Raw genomic sequence first — 18,786 nt, 5'->3', positions numbered from 1 at the left:
ATTATTATTATTATTATTATTATTATTATTATTATTATTATTATTATTATTATTATTATTATTATTATTATTATTATTATTATTATTATTATTATTATTATTATTATTATTATTATTATTATTATTATTATTATTATTATTATTATTTTGTACATTTTTTGTGTGGCTATTATTGATTGAGGAGAGAGTTGTCTAGTTTGTGCATTTTATGTGACAACCAAAAGCAATAATTTTGATCGTTATTCAATTCTGTTTATGAAAACAATATTTTTTATTGAATAATTAGATTTATAGAGGATAAAAACCAAGGTTTGAAAAAATATAAAAAGAAAAAAAAATAGTACAAAAAATAAAAGAAGCGAGACACAAATATTTGCATTGTTCGGCAAATTAACTACATCCAGGGTTAGCAAAATTATCTTCAACTAATTAACAAAAATACCACAAAAGCTTTGAGAATACAAAGGTTTACAAGCTCTCTCTCACAAGTCCTAAAACAAAGTCCTCTTTTCTATAGAACAACCACCCAATGACTATAGGAAAACTCATAATTCTTTCTCTATTTTTGCATTCTTTTTTCATATTTTCTCTCTATAAAATACATCTTTTATAAAATGGAAATCCGAAAGGCCATCCACGTGAGACCATGTGTATCCTTTTCTTATTTTGATATCTTTCCAAAATTATAGGATAGTTCTCACAAAATAGGGAAACGCATGAGTTCAAAAAACCCATGGTATATATCATCATACAAAATCAGAAACTTCCTAATACATATGAAACTTAGACTTCATGTATCCAACATTCTTGCACTCGAAGACATGTTTCCATTTTAACTAGCTTACTCCAAAAAAATGTTTCTCACTAGATAATAATTATCAAGTTACCACAAGCTCCATTGAAGTCATGTACCAAGTGAAACTCCATTTTGTAATATGCTTAGTCAACATGTCAGCTAGATTGTCATCATTACGTATTTTGAGCAATAAAATTCTTTCAACTTCTACCACATCACGAACAAAGTGATATTGAACATCAATGTGTTTAATCCTATCATAAAAGGCTAGTTTCATTGCTAAAAAAAGACATTCTTATTATCACAATAAACGAGTATCATTTCTTGTACAACTCAAAACTCATTAAGGAGCTTGTATTGACAAATTACTTCTTTAGGTGCAAGCGTAAGTGACATATACTCAGTCTCTGTAGAAGATAAAGCTACCACAGACTGCAACCATGATAACCATCTAACTGCTCTACCTCCCAAAACAAAGCATCGTAGATGTTCTTTTATCCAAGCCACCTACAAAACTTGCATCAACATAACAAACGACTTTCAAATCCATCCCACTATAACAGATACCAACATTACAAGTTCCACTCAAATATGGAAGGATCCACTTCACAATGGTCCAGTGATCATGTCCAGAATTTTCTATATATCTGCTTACAACAGGCTATAACATTGATAACCATTTAACTACTCCACCTCCTAAAAAAAAAACCTTCGTAAACCTTATTTTATTCAAGTGACCTGCAAAACTTGCATCAACATAACCAAGACTTTCAAATCCATCCCACTATAACAGATACCAGCATTACAAGTTCCTCTCAAATATGGAAGGATCTACTTCACAACAGTCCAGTGATCACATCCATAATTTACCATATATCTACTCACAACTCACATTGCATATGTTATGTCAGGTTTGGTGTTAACTATTGCAAAAAGGTATATTCTCTGCTTCAGTGCTAGGACATTGATTTGAAGACAATTTTCATATGCACAGGAAATGAGATACTAACTTGTTTGCATTCTACATATTGAAGTGTTGCACAATCCTCTTCATATAACTCTTCTAAGTTAACTTGAACTTTTTGTTTTTCCAGTCTCTAAAATATACTCATCCCAAGAATTTGATTATTAGCTCCAAAATTTGTTATCTCAAATTCCTTAGCCAACAAAGTTTTAAGTGTTGCAATATTCCCCTTATTTGGTCATGTAATAATCATGTCAACGGCATACGATAACAAGATAATAAAGCTTTCATTGCCCATATCCATGAAAATAAGCATAATGGTTAGCTTCACATCTATGAAAATTCTAGTTCAATATGAAAATGTTAATTTGTTTGTACCAAGGTTTCAAAATTTGTAGATCCATATTAGAATCGCACCATCCGAACGAAAATTTTTAGAGCCAATTTGGTTTCCTTCATATATTGGAAACCAGCTGTTTCACTGATTGAACTGACTGAACTATCAGGAACCGGCCGATTATGTCATAACCAAACTGACCGGTTCTATTTAGAAACGACGGATCGTAGAGAAAATTCTATTCTATTTGCAACTTTTGAGTTTTTTTTTTATTGAAAGATGGCTTTTTACATGTGTCATTTTTATAAGTATTTACCATGCCCAACCAGCCCATGCGTAAGCATGCCACAACGCTGATACTATACACATAAGCCATGAGCCTTTTACATCGGCTTTCTTTAAATCCTTGATCTGGGATAATTTCCACTCACCGTTTACACTACCTGATGAAAAACTCAAGGGAAAATAAATATAAATGAAAATCCCTGATCGATGATGATTTCCAGTCGCTTCTTACGCTATTAGATAAATGACTTAAGGGCAAACTAAAATAGTGCATTAAAAAATAAAAAAATAATTCTAGTGAGAAGGCACATTTAGGCCATATTCCTACTTCAATTGCCATTTTTGTATAATTAAAACATGATATTTCATTGTTAGGGTCATAGTTTTTTCTCCCTATCAAATAAAAAGATGTAAAACTATCATATGATTTTATTTTATTTTTTTACTGTAAAAATTAGAGCTAGTGATATCCATTTTATTACAATGAATTGCATTTAAAATTTTGTCCATAAAATGAATTTAATGGATAATAAACACTCAGACATGAGACAAATTCTCAATATTTATGTATTTTTAGTAAAATATTGAAAAAATTCTAATGTAATATCGTTATTTTTTTAGAAACGTAAAAAAGAAAAATTTAATGCCAGATCTTGCCGATTGAACTGATCTCTAATTTGGATCGCCAATGGACTGATCTGACATGGTTTTTTAGGTGTCCGACTCGGGTCACAAATTCATTTTTTTAAAACCTTGGTTTGTACTAACACCAAAGCACCTGTTTCAACCCATATTACAATTTCTTGAGCCTACTAATCAAATTTTCTTTTTCTTCCTCAATAAAACGGTCACGTTGGTTCATAAAAATTTCTTTTTTTAAGTTACCATGCAAAAATGTAGTTTCCATATCTAATTCTTCCAACTCTTAATCAAGAACCATAGCCGTAGCCAAAATAACTCTAATAGTAGTCATCCATACAATCAAAGAGAGAATTTCATCAAAATCAATACCTGATTTCTTAGCATAATTTTTCACAACCAATCAATCTCAGTACCTTTCAACAACATCATCAAGATCTTTCTTCTTCTTGAATACTCAATTGTAACCAATTTCCTTTCGACCCTTTGACAATTCAACGAAGTCCTATGTTTTATTTTTCATTGGGCCTCCATCTCTTCTTCCATGGATGCTCTCTGTTAACCAACTTCATCGATCTTACATACTTCATGATGAGAAACTGACTCGCTCTCTGCTGTTAGGCAAGCATAAGACAAAACATAGTCGTTAAGCCTCACATGAGCCTTTTAGATCTTTCAGATTTTCTTTATTTAATACGATCTAAATGTTCTTCAAGATCTTGGTTCTAACCACCATCTCGTTGGTTCTCATAAGTGCATTCTATCTCAACAATATTTGCATCTGGCTCATCTTTTTTCTTTTGCATAAAGTTTTAATTGAAAATGACATCTCGACTATCAACAATCTTGTGGCCAGTAGGATCTCACAATCTATACCCCTTTCTACATCTGTCCAAACCTCTTTTAATGCCTTGCAGTCGATAGCAACATAAAGAGACCTATTAATTAGGAAACAAGCTGTATGAATTGATTCAGCCCCAAAACGTTACTCTAACCCAACCACACTCAAGATATACTTGGCACACTCCATAACAATACGATTCATCCTCTTAGCAACACCATTTTGCTAAGGTGTTCCAGGAACTATGAACTGCCAAATAGTTACATGCTCACTGCAAAAGATATTAAATGCACAAGAACAAAATTCTTCCTATTATCAGTTCTTAGATACTTGATACTCTTGCATTTTCGATATTTTACCAAGGCCTTAAAATTTTGGAAACAACTGAAGGTATATGATTTCTTTTTCAGTATATAAATGTGCACTTCTCTTTAAATAAAAATCATCAATAAAAGTTACAAAATACTTTAGAAAACATAAATAAAAGTGACAAAGTATACATCACTCCTTGTAGAAAGAACATGTGTCCAAATTAATCAGTTTCAGAAAATCCTTACGCCTTGTGGATAAAGCAAACTGAAACTTATTATGCTTTCCAAATATATATGAATCATAAAAATCTAAATTAAAATATTTTAAACCAAAGAGGAGGTTTTTATCACGTAGTACTTTGAGTCTATGCTCGCTCATGTGACCCAAACATGCAAGCCATGTTATGACGGAATCCACCACTACAATATCGGTGTCTCCCAAAACTGTTTCTCCAATAGATTCATATAAATTTCCTGCTAACTCCCCCTTGACAACTACTAATGTTCCCTTTGAAATTTTCATTTATCTATTTCCAATTCTAAACTTGAAACCGTACTCATCAAATTTTCTCAAGTATAAGACAGTCATTCTAAGACGTAGAACATGTCTAACATCTGGATTGTAAATGTTACTCTATTAAATGTTTTGATTGTCACATCTCCAATTCTTAATATTTTATATGAGTTACGTCCTATGTAAACAATACCTCTATTATATAGCTGGTATTCATAGAACCAATCCTTGTGTAGAATCATGTAAAAAGATGGGGCTAAATTAATTAGCAAATATTATAGAATTTCCTCCTTATGTACAGATAAAACTTCTCTATCTTCAGAAGATACAATTTCTTCTACTAGATTTTCTTGAGACTCAGTTGAACTTGGTTTCACATTAGGACTAGATTTAGGAGCTTCTTGATTTTCTTTTTGTGCCTCACAATCTTTTTTCACATGGCCTAATTTTCCCTCCATCATTACATTTTTATGGTGCTCCAACACTGTAGTTTTTCGCACTAATCTACCCCATGCCACAAACACATTTGAAGAGGAATCTTGACTAGACTTTTACCTAAACTACTATGTCAGAAGTGCTACAATAAAATAATCAAATTCAAGGGATTTCACACTATTGAGATTTTATGACCAGTATATCCCATGATTTTGGCATAGAGCAAAGCGTCTATCTTCTTCAGAATTTTTAAATCTATCGAGCTCATCTTGAGATTGCAAAGTTGATGATGAAGAAAAATTTTATTTAGAAGAGATTACCTCTATAAGTATTTTTCAGTATGTCCCATAAATCTTTTGCAGTAGTTTTTTAGGAGATATTGAATAAAGGTTGTAGATTCTATGAGGTTGAAAACCTTAAACAATCCAATTAAGGTGCGTCTCCATAAAAATATATATGAAAAATCTTGAAACCAAAGGTTTGGGAAAATATAAAAGAAAAATAATAAAGCAAAAAAAAACCAAAACAAAATAAAAAAACAAAAAACAAGATACAAAGATTTTTGTGGTTCGACAAATTTCCATATCCATGGGGTAGCTGAAAAGATTTCCACTAACAAGAAAAATATAATGCAAGTATGGAAAACACAACGGTTTAAAAAGTCTCTATCATGACCTCTAAAATAAGATCTTTCTCTCTCTAGAACATCCCCACGAGGACAACAAGAAAACTCACCCCTCACTCTCTCTCTATTTCTTTTTCTTTTTCTTTTTCTTTCTTTTTTCCATTTTCCCTTTCTACAAAATAGAAAAAATCCTCAAGATCATCGACATAAGATCATCCCTGTCCTTTTCTTTTTTAATATTTTTCCAAAATATGGAAACCGGTTAATTCAAAAAACCCATGGCATATATCATCCTATAAAATATGAAACTTCAAAACATATAGGAAACTTGAGCTTCACATATCCAACAAGGTCAAGTTGGTGTTTTGTGTTTTGATAATCATATAAATGTCAAAGTGCTTGTTTTTTTGACAAGAGGGAATGTTTTTGTCAGAATCAAAGTGCATGTCCTTTTTGTCTTTCTTTATCTCCTATTCTCGGTAGCACACATTCTTTTGTTTGACCTCTCTAGATATAGGTGTTTCATTTGGGGCTGTCTCACCTTGCTATCCTTGATTTTACATTTATATTTTTTTTGTTGGAATTGTCTATAAAGAGTCCATTTACTTTTTGTATAAAGAGGTCACATCCATGTTTGTCCTTTAAATTTTAAAATTGGTGGTTGTAAAAGTGCCATTGATTAGACACAAAGTTTTAAATTTTTTTTTTCGAACTTCATGACCTACCTCAAGCCATCCAAATTTAAGTGGGAATAATTGTTACCTCCTTGTACAAAAGATAAATGGTCTCTTTATAGACAATCTCTTTTTATTGGGTATGATAATCTTAATAATGGCAATTGAAGTGAGATTACTTTGTCATTATGGTGATTCCTTCGTGTAAAACCTGAATGATGGATAGATTTATCACAAGAGTGGGAATTTTTTTGTAAATATTTATAAGAGCAAGAATTTAAAAGCAACAATGTATAATGGGAATAACTCACTGAGGCGAGTAGACACCAATCTATGGATCATGGCACATTTTGACCAAGGCAATTTGACTATTATGTATCAAGTAAAAAATTCATCAAATATGAATTCAGTACAAGTGATTGTATGAGACCCGTTATCTTTATTACAAGGAGGTCATAACCACTCCTATTCCTTTGATGTCAAATTAGATGGCTTGGCTTATTCACGAAATCTAAAATTTTTTATTTTAAACTTTTACTCTTTTCAATGATACTCTCACAACTACCCTATTTGAAATCCAAGGAGCAAGAGTGATTGTGATCTCTTTGTGCAAAAGATAAATAGTATTTTTATATTTTTTTTCTTAATATAAATAAATGAGGATGGAGATGTAACATATGTTCTATCGGTAGCTTCTAATGTTTTCGTCTTTACAAACCAATAATTAGATCTTATTATCAGGGAACATCAGCCAACTCTCTAGCTTGTAGTTCATCATATAGGAACAAGTAAAAATGTTGACTTGCACGTTTATCCATGTATTTTATTCCCTATTGAATGCTTTTGCATGTCTCTTCCCAGCCATACCAATGATATCTAATTTCTAAATTAGGATGAAGTTTCTAAAGGCCTAGTTTTTATGAAAATAAATAAAACCTAACCTTAAATCCTCAGCAGAAAGTACTTTCAGCAACGGAAATTTTAATTCTAAAATCAATTTCCAACACAGATAATAAATTTTGGAACTCAAAAAATTATACAGATCTTGTGGATCTTTAACACTTGTTTTTAGGGAAAAATGGATGATCTAGATAATTTGTTAAAATATATTTATTTTTAGAGCTTGAAATCCTTTTTTTTTTCCAACCATAATGTTCAAGTGGAGATGATCAATGTAATATTTTTCAATGCTTGAATTGTAATTTTCAATGAGTTATGAGATGCGGTTTTACTTATTTTGATAGGGCTTGTGACGACCCAAAATTTTTGAAACGGAAAAATAATATTAATAGTATTAACAGAAATAAATGCAAAATAAATAAATAAAATAATAATTATATATTACTAATGATAATAATACTAGAAATTATTTTATACCATTAAGATATTGCTACTTTTATATTAACAATAAATAAAACGATATTATTGTTAATATACTTGATGTTCATTTATTTAGGTGGACCTTAGGTCTACCATCTTAAAACTTTATGTTAACACCAACTTTTGTTTTTAACGTGGCGGTTTTACATTCCTCTTATCTTGTTTGTATGATACCTTGCATATGAGGAGTTTTTATTTTATTCGAAACTCTCTCTCTCTAGCTATTTACTGTTTATGTTTAGTAAAGAACATATTTCTTTCTCTCTCTACTATTGGGGTACGTAGAGTTTACTATTAAGAAAAGGGAAAAATGGGAAGAAGAGAAAGAAAGAGATTTCAAAGGATGTCTGCTTCCTTTGCAAAGATGATAGGGTGCTCTTAGTTTGCGATTACAAGGCTTGTCTCAAAAGGAACCATACTAATTGTATCCGAAAATCATCGGATTTTTGGAGGGGAACAAACAGTGTCATTGTGGCTGGCATTTTTGCTACTTAGGTAAGAGAAGTTCGAGTTTCCAATGTCTTGCAGCCCCTTCTCTGTATATGAAGGCTGTTTGAACAAGGCAAACTTTGTGACTATAAAAGAAAAAGAGGGTTTTGTCATTATTGTCTAAAGTTTGCTCTTATGATAGAAGAAATCTTAGATGCTGACTCATGGGGCAAAGTGGACTGCAATGACAAAAACTTATGAGTATTTATTCAAGGATTGTTGAGTTTAGTTGTCGTTCATCCAAATGGCCTACTAAATGGATTGTAGAATAAGAAGATGAACAAAGAGAGGGATCATTAACCATGGTAACATGGTAGTGCCTTGAAGAGTCATCTTTGAGAGAAGCACAACCATTAGAACGTTCAAGCTTGGGGTTTTCGAAGAATACTTTGATTTCAATAAACATTAATGGTTGAAAATATTTATACGAGAATCTGCTTCAAGAGTTTGTGCAAACGAAAGGTCTAGATATGCCTATTTATTCTTGTGTTAGAAAGATTGTAGACCATACCCCTCGTTTTAAGGCTACAGTCACAGTTGATGGCCATACATTTGATAGTTCCTCATTTATCAGCAGCATGTGTTAAAAGTTTCATGTATACGAAGTGTAAAAGAATAAGGTGACTACACTTAAGACTGATGGCTTTGACATAGATTATGGGAATCAAGTTTTCTCTGTGAAGCTTGGGAATCGGAGTATCTATGCTTTAATCAAGCAAACACCAAATCGACAACTATAAGTTTTATGGGTAAGTGACATCATCATCCTGAAAAATAGTCTATTTTTAAAAAATAGTGATATTTCCGTCCAGGATCTTTCTTTTATAAGTTTTGTGTGTAAGTGACTTCATTGTCTTGAAAACTAATGCATTTTTTTAATTATATTTCATCTATTGTTAGGTATTTTAAACGCTGTAACTTTGTAGAAATAAATTTAATTTTCCTGCCTATTGTTTAGAATTTTAAATATTGTAAATTATTAGAAATAAATGTGATATTTTCGCTTTTAGTAAAATTATGAGATTTCCTTCTACTATTTTGAATATTTAGACATTGTAAAATTCATGTGCAAATGACTTCCTCACTATTTGAAAAACTAATATTTCTGCACTTGATTGTAGTATTACCTATGAAACGATTATTTACGAATTGACAATTCCATAAATTGTGATAATTCTGTATTTAATTTTGGATTATCACAAGGGTTCTTTTATTGATATTGGACTGTTATCGTGTTAGATTTCAAGAATGTCCTTCAGAACTGTGACCTTTCAAAAATTATTGCATAAAATATTTTAATGGCTACTTAGAGATATTTCAATGGAAGTGATTGTTATTAAATTGCTTCAAGTGAATTCATGTTAATGTTTTCAATAATACTTCACATATATGATATTGTTGCTTTCTGATGTTTAAAAAGTTTCAGATATAATTTGAGTATAAGTGGACCTACAGTGATCGTTAGGACCTATCCGGTTAGTCGGTAGGGACAATTTGGGCTCATCCGGGATGCCAGTGAGGCATAATTGGACCTGCAAAGATAGTTAGGACCTATTCGGTTACGCCTGTAGGGACTATTTGGACTCATCTGGGACGCCGGTGAGGTATGTTTGGACCTGCAGGAATTGTTTAAACCTATCCAATAGGGGCTACTTGGACTCATCCGGTACGCCGGTGCGGTACGTTCGGACCTGCAGGGGTTGTTTGGACCCATCAGGACGCTGATGGGGTATATAGGTGACTTATTTGGGATGCCAGTAGGGTATTTGGTGAAATCTTATGAGTTATGCATTTTTGTTAACATGTTTATGTGCATTTCAATCATTTGGATTATGTTTAACTGTGTATTTATGAAAGTGCAATTGTTATCTATAAATGTTTTTGCTCGCAATTCTTCCTCAGGTTGTTTATAACATACATTTTTCAGAAAATGTTTATATCTTCCAACCATGATTATTTTTTAAGACCATGATGATCACTTACTGAGTAACCAAACTCACCAAACTATGATAAATATTTCAGGGTAATTGCAGTCTCATAGTTCGAATGCAGCAGAACTATCTTTGAAGAATGTGTGGGCATGATTGACATTCCCCATGTAACTTTTGATCAGAGGCACTGATGTAATTTTTGTTCTATCAAGATATGTTTATCTAGTCTTCATGTTAATATCGATTTTGGGCAGAATATGTACAGATTAAAATTACACTATTTGGTGCAAATTCGAATATACTAGTAGAAATTTTAAATTTTTCCTTTTGTTTGTTGCACCTCAGGAATGCTAGTAAACTTGGGGTGTGACAACAAGGTATCAGAGCAACAGGTTTAAGATTCCTAGGAAATTTGAAAAGAATGTATTTTAAGTCATATTTATTGTATGCACAAACCGATACGAGATCAAGATCCACAATGGCTGAAGCTAATATGGAAGGAATTCATAAAGCTTTGGAAAATATGGTTACCCTAATGCAACATCAAATGGAGAACAACAATCCACCCAGGTAGTCAGCTACGGGAAATGGTGGGTGTAATATCGAACAATTTAAGAAATTGAACCCACATTCTTTTAAAGGTGTTGTAAACCCAGTAAAAGCCGAGGGATGGATTATGCAATTGGAGAAAATATTCGAGGTAATGGAATGCCCTGATGATAAGAAGGTGGTCTTGGCAGTTTTTATATTAAAAGGTAAAGCACAACATTGGTGGCGAATGACAAAAGGAGTATTGGTCCTAAAAATAAACCTATGTCTTGGGAAGCATTATGAGAAGCATGTGAAGAAAAGTACTTCCCAGATTTTATTCAAGATCAAAAGGAAATGGAATTGCTGGAATTAGTCTAAGGAAACATAATGGTAGCACAATATGAAGTGAGATTTTACTGAATTGGACATATTTGATCCACATATGGTCAAGAATGAGGCAAGAAAGGGAAGCTGAGTATCAAAAGTTGAGCATCAATAGAACAAGTGACTATCAGATGTTGTATTCTGGAAAAAAAAAGCTTGCCAATAAATATATGAGGTGGCAATATGTTCTTAATAAGAGGACTGCTGCAAGAGAAAATAGAAGATATCTGAACAAGAATATAGGTGACATAGTCATGGCGCAGCAGAGTCGTGGTGGGCCTATAACCCAAAGGTACAAAATTTAGAGGACTAAATTTCTATAAGAAGGGGAGAATGTGACAACCCAAAAGTTTTGAAACAAAAAAATAATATTAATAGTGTTAACAGAAATAAATACAAAATAAATAAATAAAATAATAATTATATATTAGCAATGATAATAATACTAGTAATAATTTTGTACCGTTAAGATATTGCCACTTTTATATTAACAATAAATTAAACGATATTATTGTTAATATACTTGAGGTTCAATTTTATTTGGATGGACCTTAGGTCCACCATCTTAAAACTTTATGTTAACACAAGCTTTTGTTTTTAACTTGGCGGCTTTACATTCCTCTTATCTCATTTGTAAAACACCTTAAATATGAGGTGTTTCTATTTTATTCGAAACTCTCTCTCTCTAGCTGTTTACTGTCTATATTTAGTAAAGAACATATTTCTTTCTCTCTCTACTACTGGGGTCCGTAGAGTTTACTATTTAGAAAAGGGAAAAAGGGGAAGAAGAGAAAGAAAGAGATTTCAAAGGATGTATTCTTCCTTTGCAAAGATGATGGGGTGCTCTTAGTTTGCGATTACTCGGCTTGTCTCAAAGGGAACCATACTAATTGTGTCCGAAAATCGTCGGATTTTTGGAGGGGAACAAATAGTGTCATTGTGGCTGGCATTTTTGCTACTTAAGTAAGAGAAGTTCGAGTTTCCAATGTCTTGTAGCCCCTTCTCTGTATATGATAGCTGTTTGAACAAGGCAAACTTTGTGACTATAGAAGAAAAAGAGGGTTTTGTTATTATTGTCCAAAGCTTGCTCTTATGATAGAAGAAATCTTAGACGCTGACTCATGGGGCTAAGTGGACTGCACTGACACAAAAACTTTTGAGTATTTATTCAAGGATTGTTGAGTTTAGTTGCCGTTCATCCAAATGCCCTACTAAATGGATTGTAGAATATGAAGATGAATGAAGAGAGGGGTCATTAACCATGGTAACAAGGTAGTGACTTGAAGAGTCATCTTTGAGAGAAGCACAACGATTAGAACGTTCAAGCTTGGGGTCTTCGAATAATACTTTGATTTCAATAAACATTAATGGTGGAAAATATTTATATGAGAATCTGCTTCAAGAATTTGTGCAAACGAAAGGTCTAGATATGCCTATTTATTCTTGTGTTAGAAAGATTGTAGACCATACCCCTCGTTTTAAGGCTACAGTCACAGTTGATGGCCATACATTTGATAGTTCCTCATTTATCAGCAGCATGTGTTAAAAGTTTCATGTATACGAAGTGTAAAAGAATAAGGTGACTACACTCAAGATTGATGGTTTTGACATAGATTATGGGAATCAAGTTTTCTCTGTGAAGCTTGGGAATCTGAGTATCTATGCTTTAATCAATCAAGCAAACACCAAATCGACAATAATAAGTTTTGTGGGTCAGTGACATCATCTTCCTGAAAAATAGTCTGTTTTTAAAAAATAGTGATATTTCTGTCCAGGATCTTTATTTTATAAGTTTTGTGTGTAAATGACTTCATTGTCTTGAAAACTAATCCATTTTTTTTTAGTAAATTTGTGATATTTTATCTATTGTTAGGTATTTTAAACGCTGTAACTTTGTAGAAATAAATTTAATTTTCTTGTCAATTGTTTAGAATTTTAAATATTGTAAATTATTAAAAATAAATGTGATATTTCCGCTTTTAGTAAAATTATGAGATTTCCTTTTACTATTTTGAATATTTAGACATTGTAAAATTTATGTGCAAATGACTTCTTCACTATTTGAAAAACTGATATTTTTGCACTTGATTGTAGTAATACCTATGAAACGATTATTTACGAATTGACAATTCCATAAATTGTGATAATTCTGTATTTAATTTTGGATTCTCATAAGGGTTCTTTTATTGATATTGGACTGTTATCGTGTTAGATTTCAAGAATGTCCTTCAGAACTGTTACTTTTCAAAAATTATTGCATAAAATGTTTTAATGGCTACTTAGAGATATTTCAATAGAAGTGATTGTTATTAAATTGCTTCAAGTGAATTCATGTTAATGTTTTCAATGATACTTCGCATATATGATATTGTTGCTTTCTGATGTTTAAAGAGTTTCAGAGATAATTTGAGTATAAGTGGACTTGCAGTGATCGTTAGGACCTATCCGGTTAGTCGGTAGGGACATTTTGGGCTCATCCGGGACGCCGGTGAGGCATGATCGGACCTGCAGGGATTGTTAGGACCTATTTGGTTACGCCTGTAGGGACTATTTGGACTTATCCGGGACACCAGTGAGGTATGTTTGGACCTGTAGGGATTATTTAGACCTATCCGGTAGGGGCTACTTGGACTCATCCGGTACGCCGGTGAGGTATGTTCAGACCTGCAGGGGTTGTTTGGACCCATCAGGACGCTGATGGGGTATATGGGTGACCTACTTGGGATGCCAATAGGGTATTTGGTGAAATCCTATGAGTTATGCATTTTTGTTAAAATGTTTATGTGCATTTCAATCATTTGGATTATGTTTAACTGTGTATTTATGAAAGTGCAATTGTTATCTATAAATGTTTTTGCTCGCAATTGTTGTTTTTAACATACATTCTTCAGAAAATGTTTATATCTTCTAACCATGATTTTTTTTTAGGACCATGATGATCACTTACTGAGTAACCAAACTTACCAAACTATGGTAAATATTTTCAGGGTAACTGCAGTCTCATAGTTTGAATGCAGCAGGACTATCTTTGAAGAATGTGTAGGCATGATTGACATTCCCCTTGTAACTTTTGATCAAAGGCACTGATGTAATTTTTGTTCTATCAAGATATGTTTATCTAGTCTTCATGTTAATATCGGTTGTAGACAGAATTTGTACAGATTAAAATTACATTGTTTGGTGCAAATTAGAATATACTAGTAGAAATTCTATATTTGTTCAATATATAGATAGTATAAGAATTGTCTGTTGCACCTCGAGAATGGTAGTAAACTTGGAGTGTGACAGGGCTTCAGCTCTATCAAAACATTTTCCTTTAAATTATCAAACTATCAAAACATTTTCCTTTAAATTATCAAACTTGAAGCTTGTATTAGTTATGTCATATGACATCAACCTCACTCATTTGATACTTTTATTATCGCAAGTGAACTTTTAAAATATCAAACGTGGGTGCATCAAATGCATAGTAATGATTACCGAATGTAGACTTGGTCTCTCGGGAAAGAAGACTTGAACCTTTTTTTTTAAAATCTCCAAGTGTTCAAAACTTTTCTGATTAACTTGGTGAACAATTTCAGTATGAAGGAAAAGAACTAAATTTGAGCTTTGAAAACTCCATCAAATAAGCAGCCCAGCATCACTAATGGCATTGGCATACCTGATCATTTTCAGGGCACGAAATGATAGTGCTTTGGAATACAACAGATAAGATGAATAAATATGATATGAAACTTTTGGGTGCAATTACTCGTCAAAAAATGAAAAAAAAAAAAAATCCTTTTGGCCGCAAACAAGGTTTCTTCTACAGTGAGCAAGGCTGCACTTTGCTTTAAAAAGTTTTCCATGTAGACTTAGTAGTTCATATTAAATTAAGGGAAAGCTGTAGATACTTCTAAAAATCAACTCTCTCCGAAATCTTTTGTATTCTAGACGTCAACACTGTTTTTTTTGTATTTAACCCTCCAATTTAAAAGTCAATAAAATTGAGATGCAAATACCATTTTCCTCTCACTTCTCCCATATTTTTGTAGTCATGTGTTTTTATGCAACACTTTTTCTCTCTACCAATCCTCTTTTTCACTTTCTCTTTCTACTTCTCTCTCTCTCCTTTCTCTCTCCTCTTTTTCTCTACCCATCTTCTTTTTATCTCTCTTTCTCTCTCTACCCGTCCTCTATCTTTCTCTCTTTACCCGCCCTCTATCTTTCTCCCATATTTAAAATAAGTTGTATTAACATAAGTTTCCGACTGGTACGATTTAGAAGCATCGGACATGGCCATTAATATAAGTTTCAAATAGGTTCGATGTTAGAAATATCAGACTGGTCAATTAACAAAAAGTTTGATGTCTCCAACATCGAATTGTCAACTTTGGGGCTATTCGATGTCTAATACTTCGAATTGGTCCCGAAGTGAGACCCCAAACGTAGGTCACACCCCTAAGTTCTAGCAAAATTGAAACTGAAAATTTTAAAACTAGTCCTATATTTAGAAAATTAGACTGAGGGGCAACTAGGAAAAATGTGCGGGGACGGACTTGTTCGTAATATTTGACAAACCATAGACCTTTCGGTATTCCATATTTATTTTTATATATGGAGGTAATTTTTCTTTTATATTTTTTATTAGTGCATGATAGGAAAAAACATAGACACATTTTAACTCAATCCAATGTATAGAAAATAAAATAAAATTCAAATATTGTCAACCATCAGTTAAGATATTTCAATCATTATATTTTTCTCGACTTATTTTTCTATATTCTTTATAGGTGCCGAGGGTGAAAAGTATAGAAGCCCAAAGATGTTAGCTTAATTTGATGTACTAAGACATGCTCTCACCTTATCTATTGTTTTTTTTTTTTACTTAGCGTTTATTTTGCTACCCCTGGATGAACTATAATTTCGAAATCTCAAATCATTTAATAACCACTACCATCTCATTAACGAAAACTTTAATGAATACTTGAAATTCGCTAATTTTCAAATCCCCTAATTTACGACATTTTAGCTTAAACCAAACATAGTTTTCCAAAAACCATTATTTTAGACTAGTTGACCAGACATAGTATTTTCAATTACCAGGTAGTCAATTCTCTGCGTTTTCAAATACTTAGAAATCTACGATTCTGATTTTAGATTCCAGTTGCCCTTAAAAAGTTTATGTTAAAAAAAGAAGAAGAAGGGATTATATAGTATGAGACCATTTATCTTTGTTACAAAGAAGTTGCAATTAGTCATTGCTATTATATTTTACAGCATTGCTATTATATTTTACAGCGTATCACAAAGTTCAAGAAAATAATTTTGAATATTGAGTCCAGTCAATGATTGGCTCACAACCACTTGATTTGAAATTTAAAGGACGGTAGTGATTTTGACTTTCTTGTGTTAAAAATAAATGGTCTCTTTGTATGCTTTAGTTTTAAAAAGATGATATTATATACTATGAGACTATTTATGTGTGGTACAAAAATGTCACAATTGCTCTTGGCCATTGAATGTAAAATCTAAAAGGTAAAAATGTCACATTATTAAAAAAAATTTATTTTAGACTTAGTTCCCAAACAATGATACATCTTTGACTACTTGATTTCAAATATAATGGCCGATAATAATTATGACACCCTTGTATCAGTAGTAAATAATATCATTTCACCAAAACAAATTCAATGATCCAGCAGTGGAACCAAATGTGCAACTTATAACCGTGAGTCCTTCCCCCACGCCCATGGACAGTGTAGGAAAAATCGAGCGGCTCAAAGCATAACCGCTGGTTAGATCGGAACCGGCTACTGGCCGATTCTGATCTTGACCGATTTTGGTGAACCGGCCAGGTATTAAAAAAGAATTCAAAACAAATTGTATAAAATTCCAAAAAAAACAAAGAAAAAGATTTTATTTGTAACGTATTTTTTAATATTTTTTACCATTTTGGCAAAGATTGGAAATTGTTTTGACCATTAATACTTATTTTTACAGTCATTTTTAAAAATTATAAAAATACCTATAAGCACAAATCCATTTTTTTATATTAGTTTTCAACTTCATTTGGATTTTCTTTGTTTAATCATGTTTTAAATATATTTTTGATACTTTATTTAAGTTTTGATATTTTTTATTTTCTTAACATTTTTTTAACTATCCGGTACTTGCTCGATTTATACCGGTTGAACCGGTTATGGTTACCAGTTCCGATGCGATTTTTCCTCCATGCGAATGAAAAGGTTGCAAGTAAAGGGCTCCGATTCGATTTTTCCTGCATGGCCACGAATGAAAAGAGGCAAGTCCAATGCAATGGCACCGCACCCTGCTCCAATGACGTGGAGAGAAAGGATAAGCCGATAAGCCGACGTGGCAAAACTGAAGCTCCAATGGACCAAGTGGCTCTCACAAACCTTCACCATGCCCTCTCTCTCTTTCTCTGAACCTCTCTCTCTTCTTGAACAATGGCTTCCTCTCCCTCCTCTCTTCTCTCTCCTACCCCCAAACTCCATCTCATCGCTCCAACTCCCCCTCGCACTCCAACCCCCCTCTCTCTAAACAACCCAACCCCTCTCTCACTCCTCTCCCTGAAAAACCCCAACCCAACCACTGCAAACTTGAGCGCCACCTCCAGGAGAAGCCTCGCAATCTCGACCATATCAGGAATTCTTTTGTCCGTGGCGATTCCGGCGACTTCACTGGCCGCTTCTGATGAAGAGTACGTGAGAGAAACAGAGGATGTGATAAATAAGGTGAGAAATACCATTAACATGGAGAAAGGAGACCCCAATGTGGCCGATGCCGTTGCTGAATTGAGAGAGGCCTCGAATTCATGGGTGGCTAAGTATAGGAGAGAGAAAGAGTTGTTGGGTAGGTCTTCTTTTAGAGATATGTACTCTGTTCTCAATGCTGTTTCTGGTCATTACATAAGCTTTGGACCGACTGCCCCTATTCCGGCTAAGCGCAAGGCACGCATTCTAGAAGAGATGGATACGGCTGAGAAGGCCCTTCAAAGAGGCAGATAGGTCTCTCTCTCTCTCTCTCTCTCTCTCTCTCTAAGATATAAGAGCCCTGTTCCTTACTCCACTTTTATTTCTTTCTCTTGACTCGGAGGAAGGAGATCCCGTTTTGCGGATACTTAATTGAGTTGAGTAATCATGTAACTAGTGTTGTTTACTGCAGTTTAATCTTTTGAATCTTTAAGATGATTGAGTTGGGTGTTTGATTAAATTGGAATAGTTATTGAGATCACCAACTGTTTGATTAAATTGGCATAGTTATTGAGATCACCAACTGTTTCAATAAATTTGTTTATGCACATGTAACTATTGGTTTCCATACCAACAACTGTGTTATGAAGATCTGATCGTGCTGTATGATGAATAGCAGCTCCAACCGAAATGGATTTTAGGAGAGAGTTTTGAGTGTGGATATGAGTTAGTCCAATATTATAGCAAACCAGTTCCCTGATATCAGGTCAATTTGATATATAATGCAAGCAAACTCATTCTTTATTCTTCTACTATAAGAAATAGAGTCTTGCGTCCTGAGCAAGCCTAACTTAACCTGTCTTTCCTTTCTTTTCTTTGTTTGTTTTGTTTTGTTTACTGTTGCATCTCCTTGCTAAACTGTAGCAAGATGGCATTGTCCTACCAACTATTTGGT

At 33.0% G+C, this 18,786-nt stretch overlaps 1 protein-coding gene across 1 annotated transcript; it reads left to right on the top strand.

Moving 5' to 3' along the window:
• Window positions 1-17,421: 17,421 nt before the first annotated feature.
• Window positions 17,422-18,372, top strand: PSB27 (photosystem II family protein). The gene has a single exon (XM_011624013.3). It carries the CDS (start codon window positions 17,586-17,588, stop codon window positions 18,144-18,146), a length of 561 nt encoding a protein of 186 aa, XP_011622315.1. The 5' UTR covers window positions 17,422-17,585; the 3' UTR covers window positions 18,147-18,372.
• The last annotated feature ends 414 nt before the right edge of the window (window positions 18,373-18,786 follow it).

The sequence above is a fragment of the Amborella trichopoda genome, chromosome 2, assembly GCF_054954075.1.
Source record: "Amborella trichopoda isolate Santa Cruz 75 chromosome 2, AtrichopodaSantaCruz75HAP2 v2.0, whole genome shotgun sequence".
NCBI classification, from domain to species: Eukaryota; Viridiplantae; Streptophyta; class Magnoliopsida; order Amborellales; family Amborellaceae; genus Amborella; species Amborella trichopoda.
This window is presented reverse-complemented; position numbering and strand designations above follow the sequence as displayed.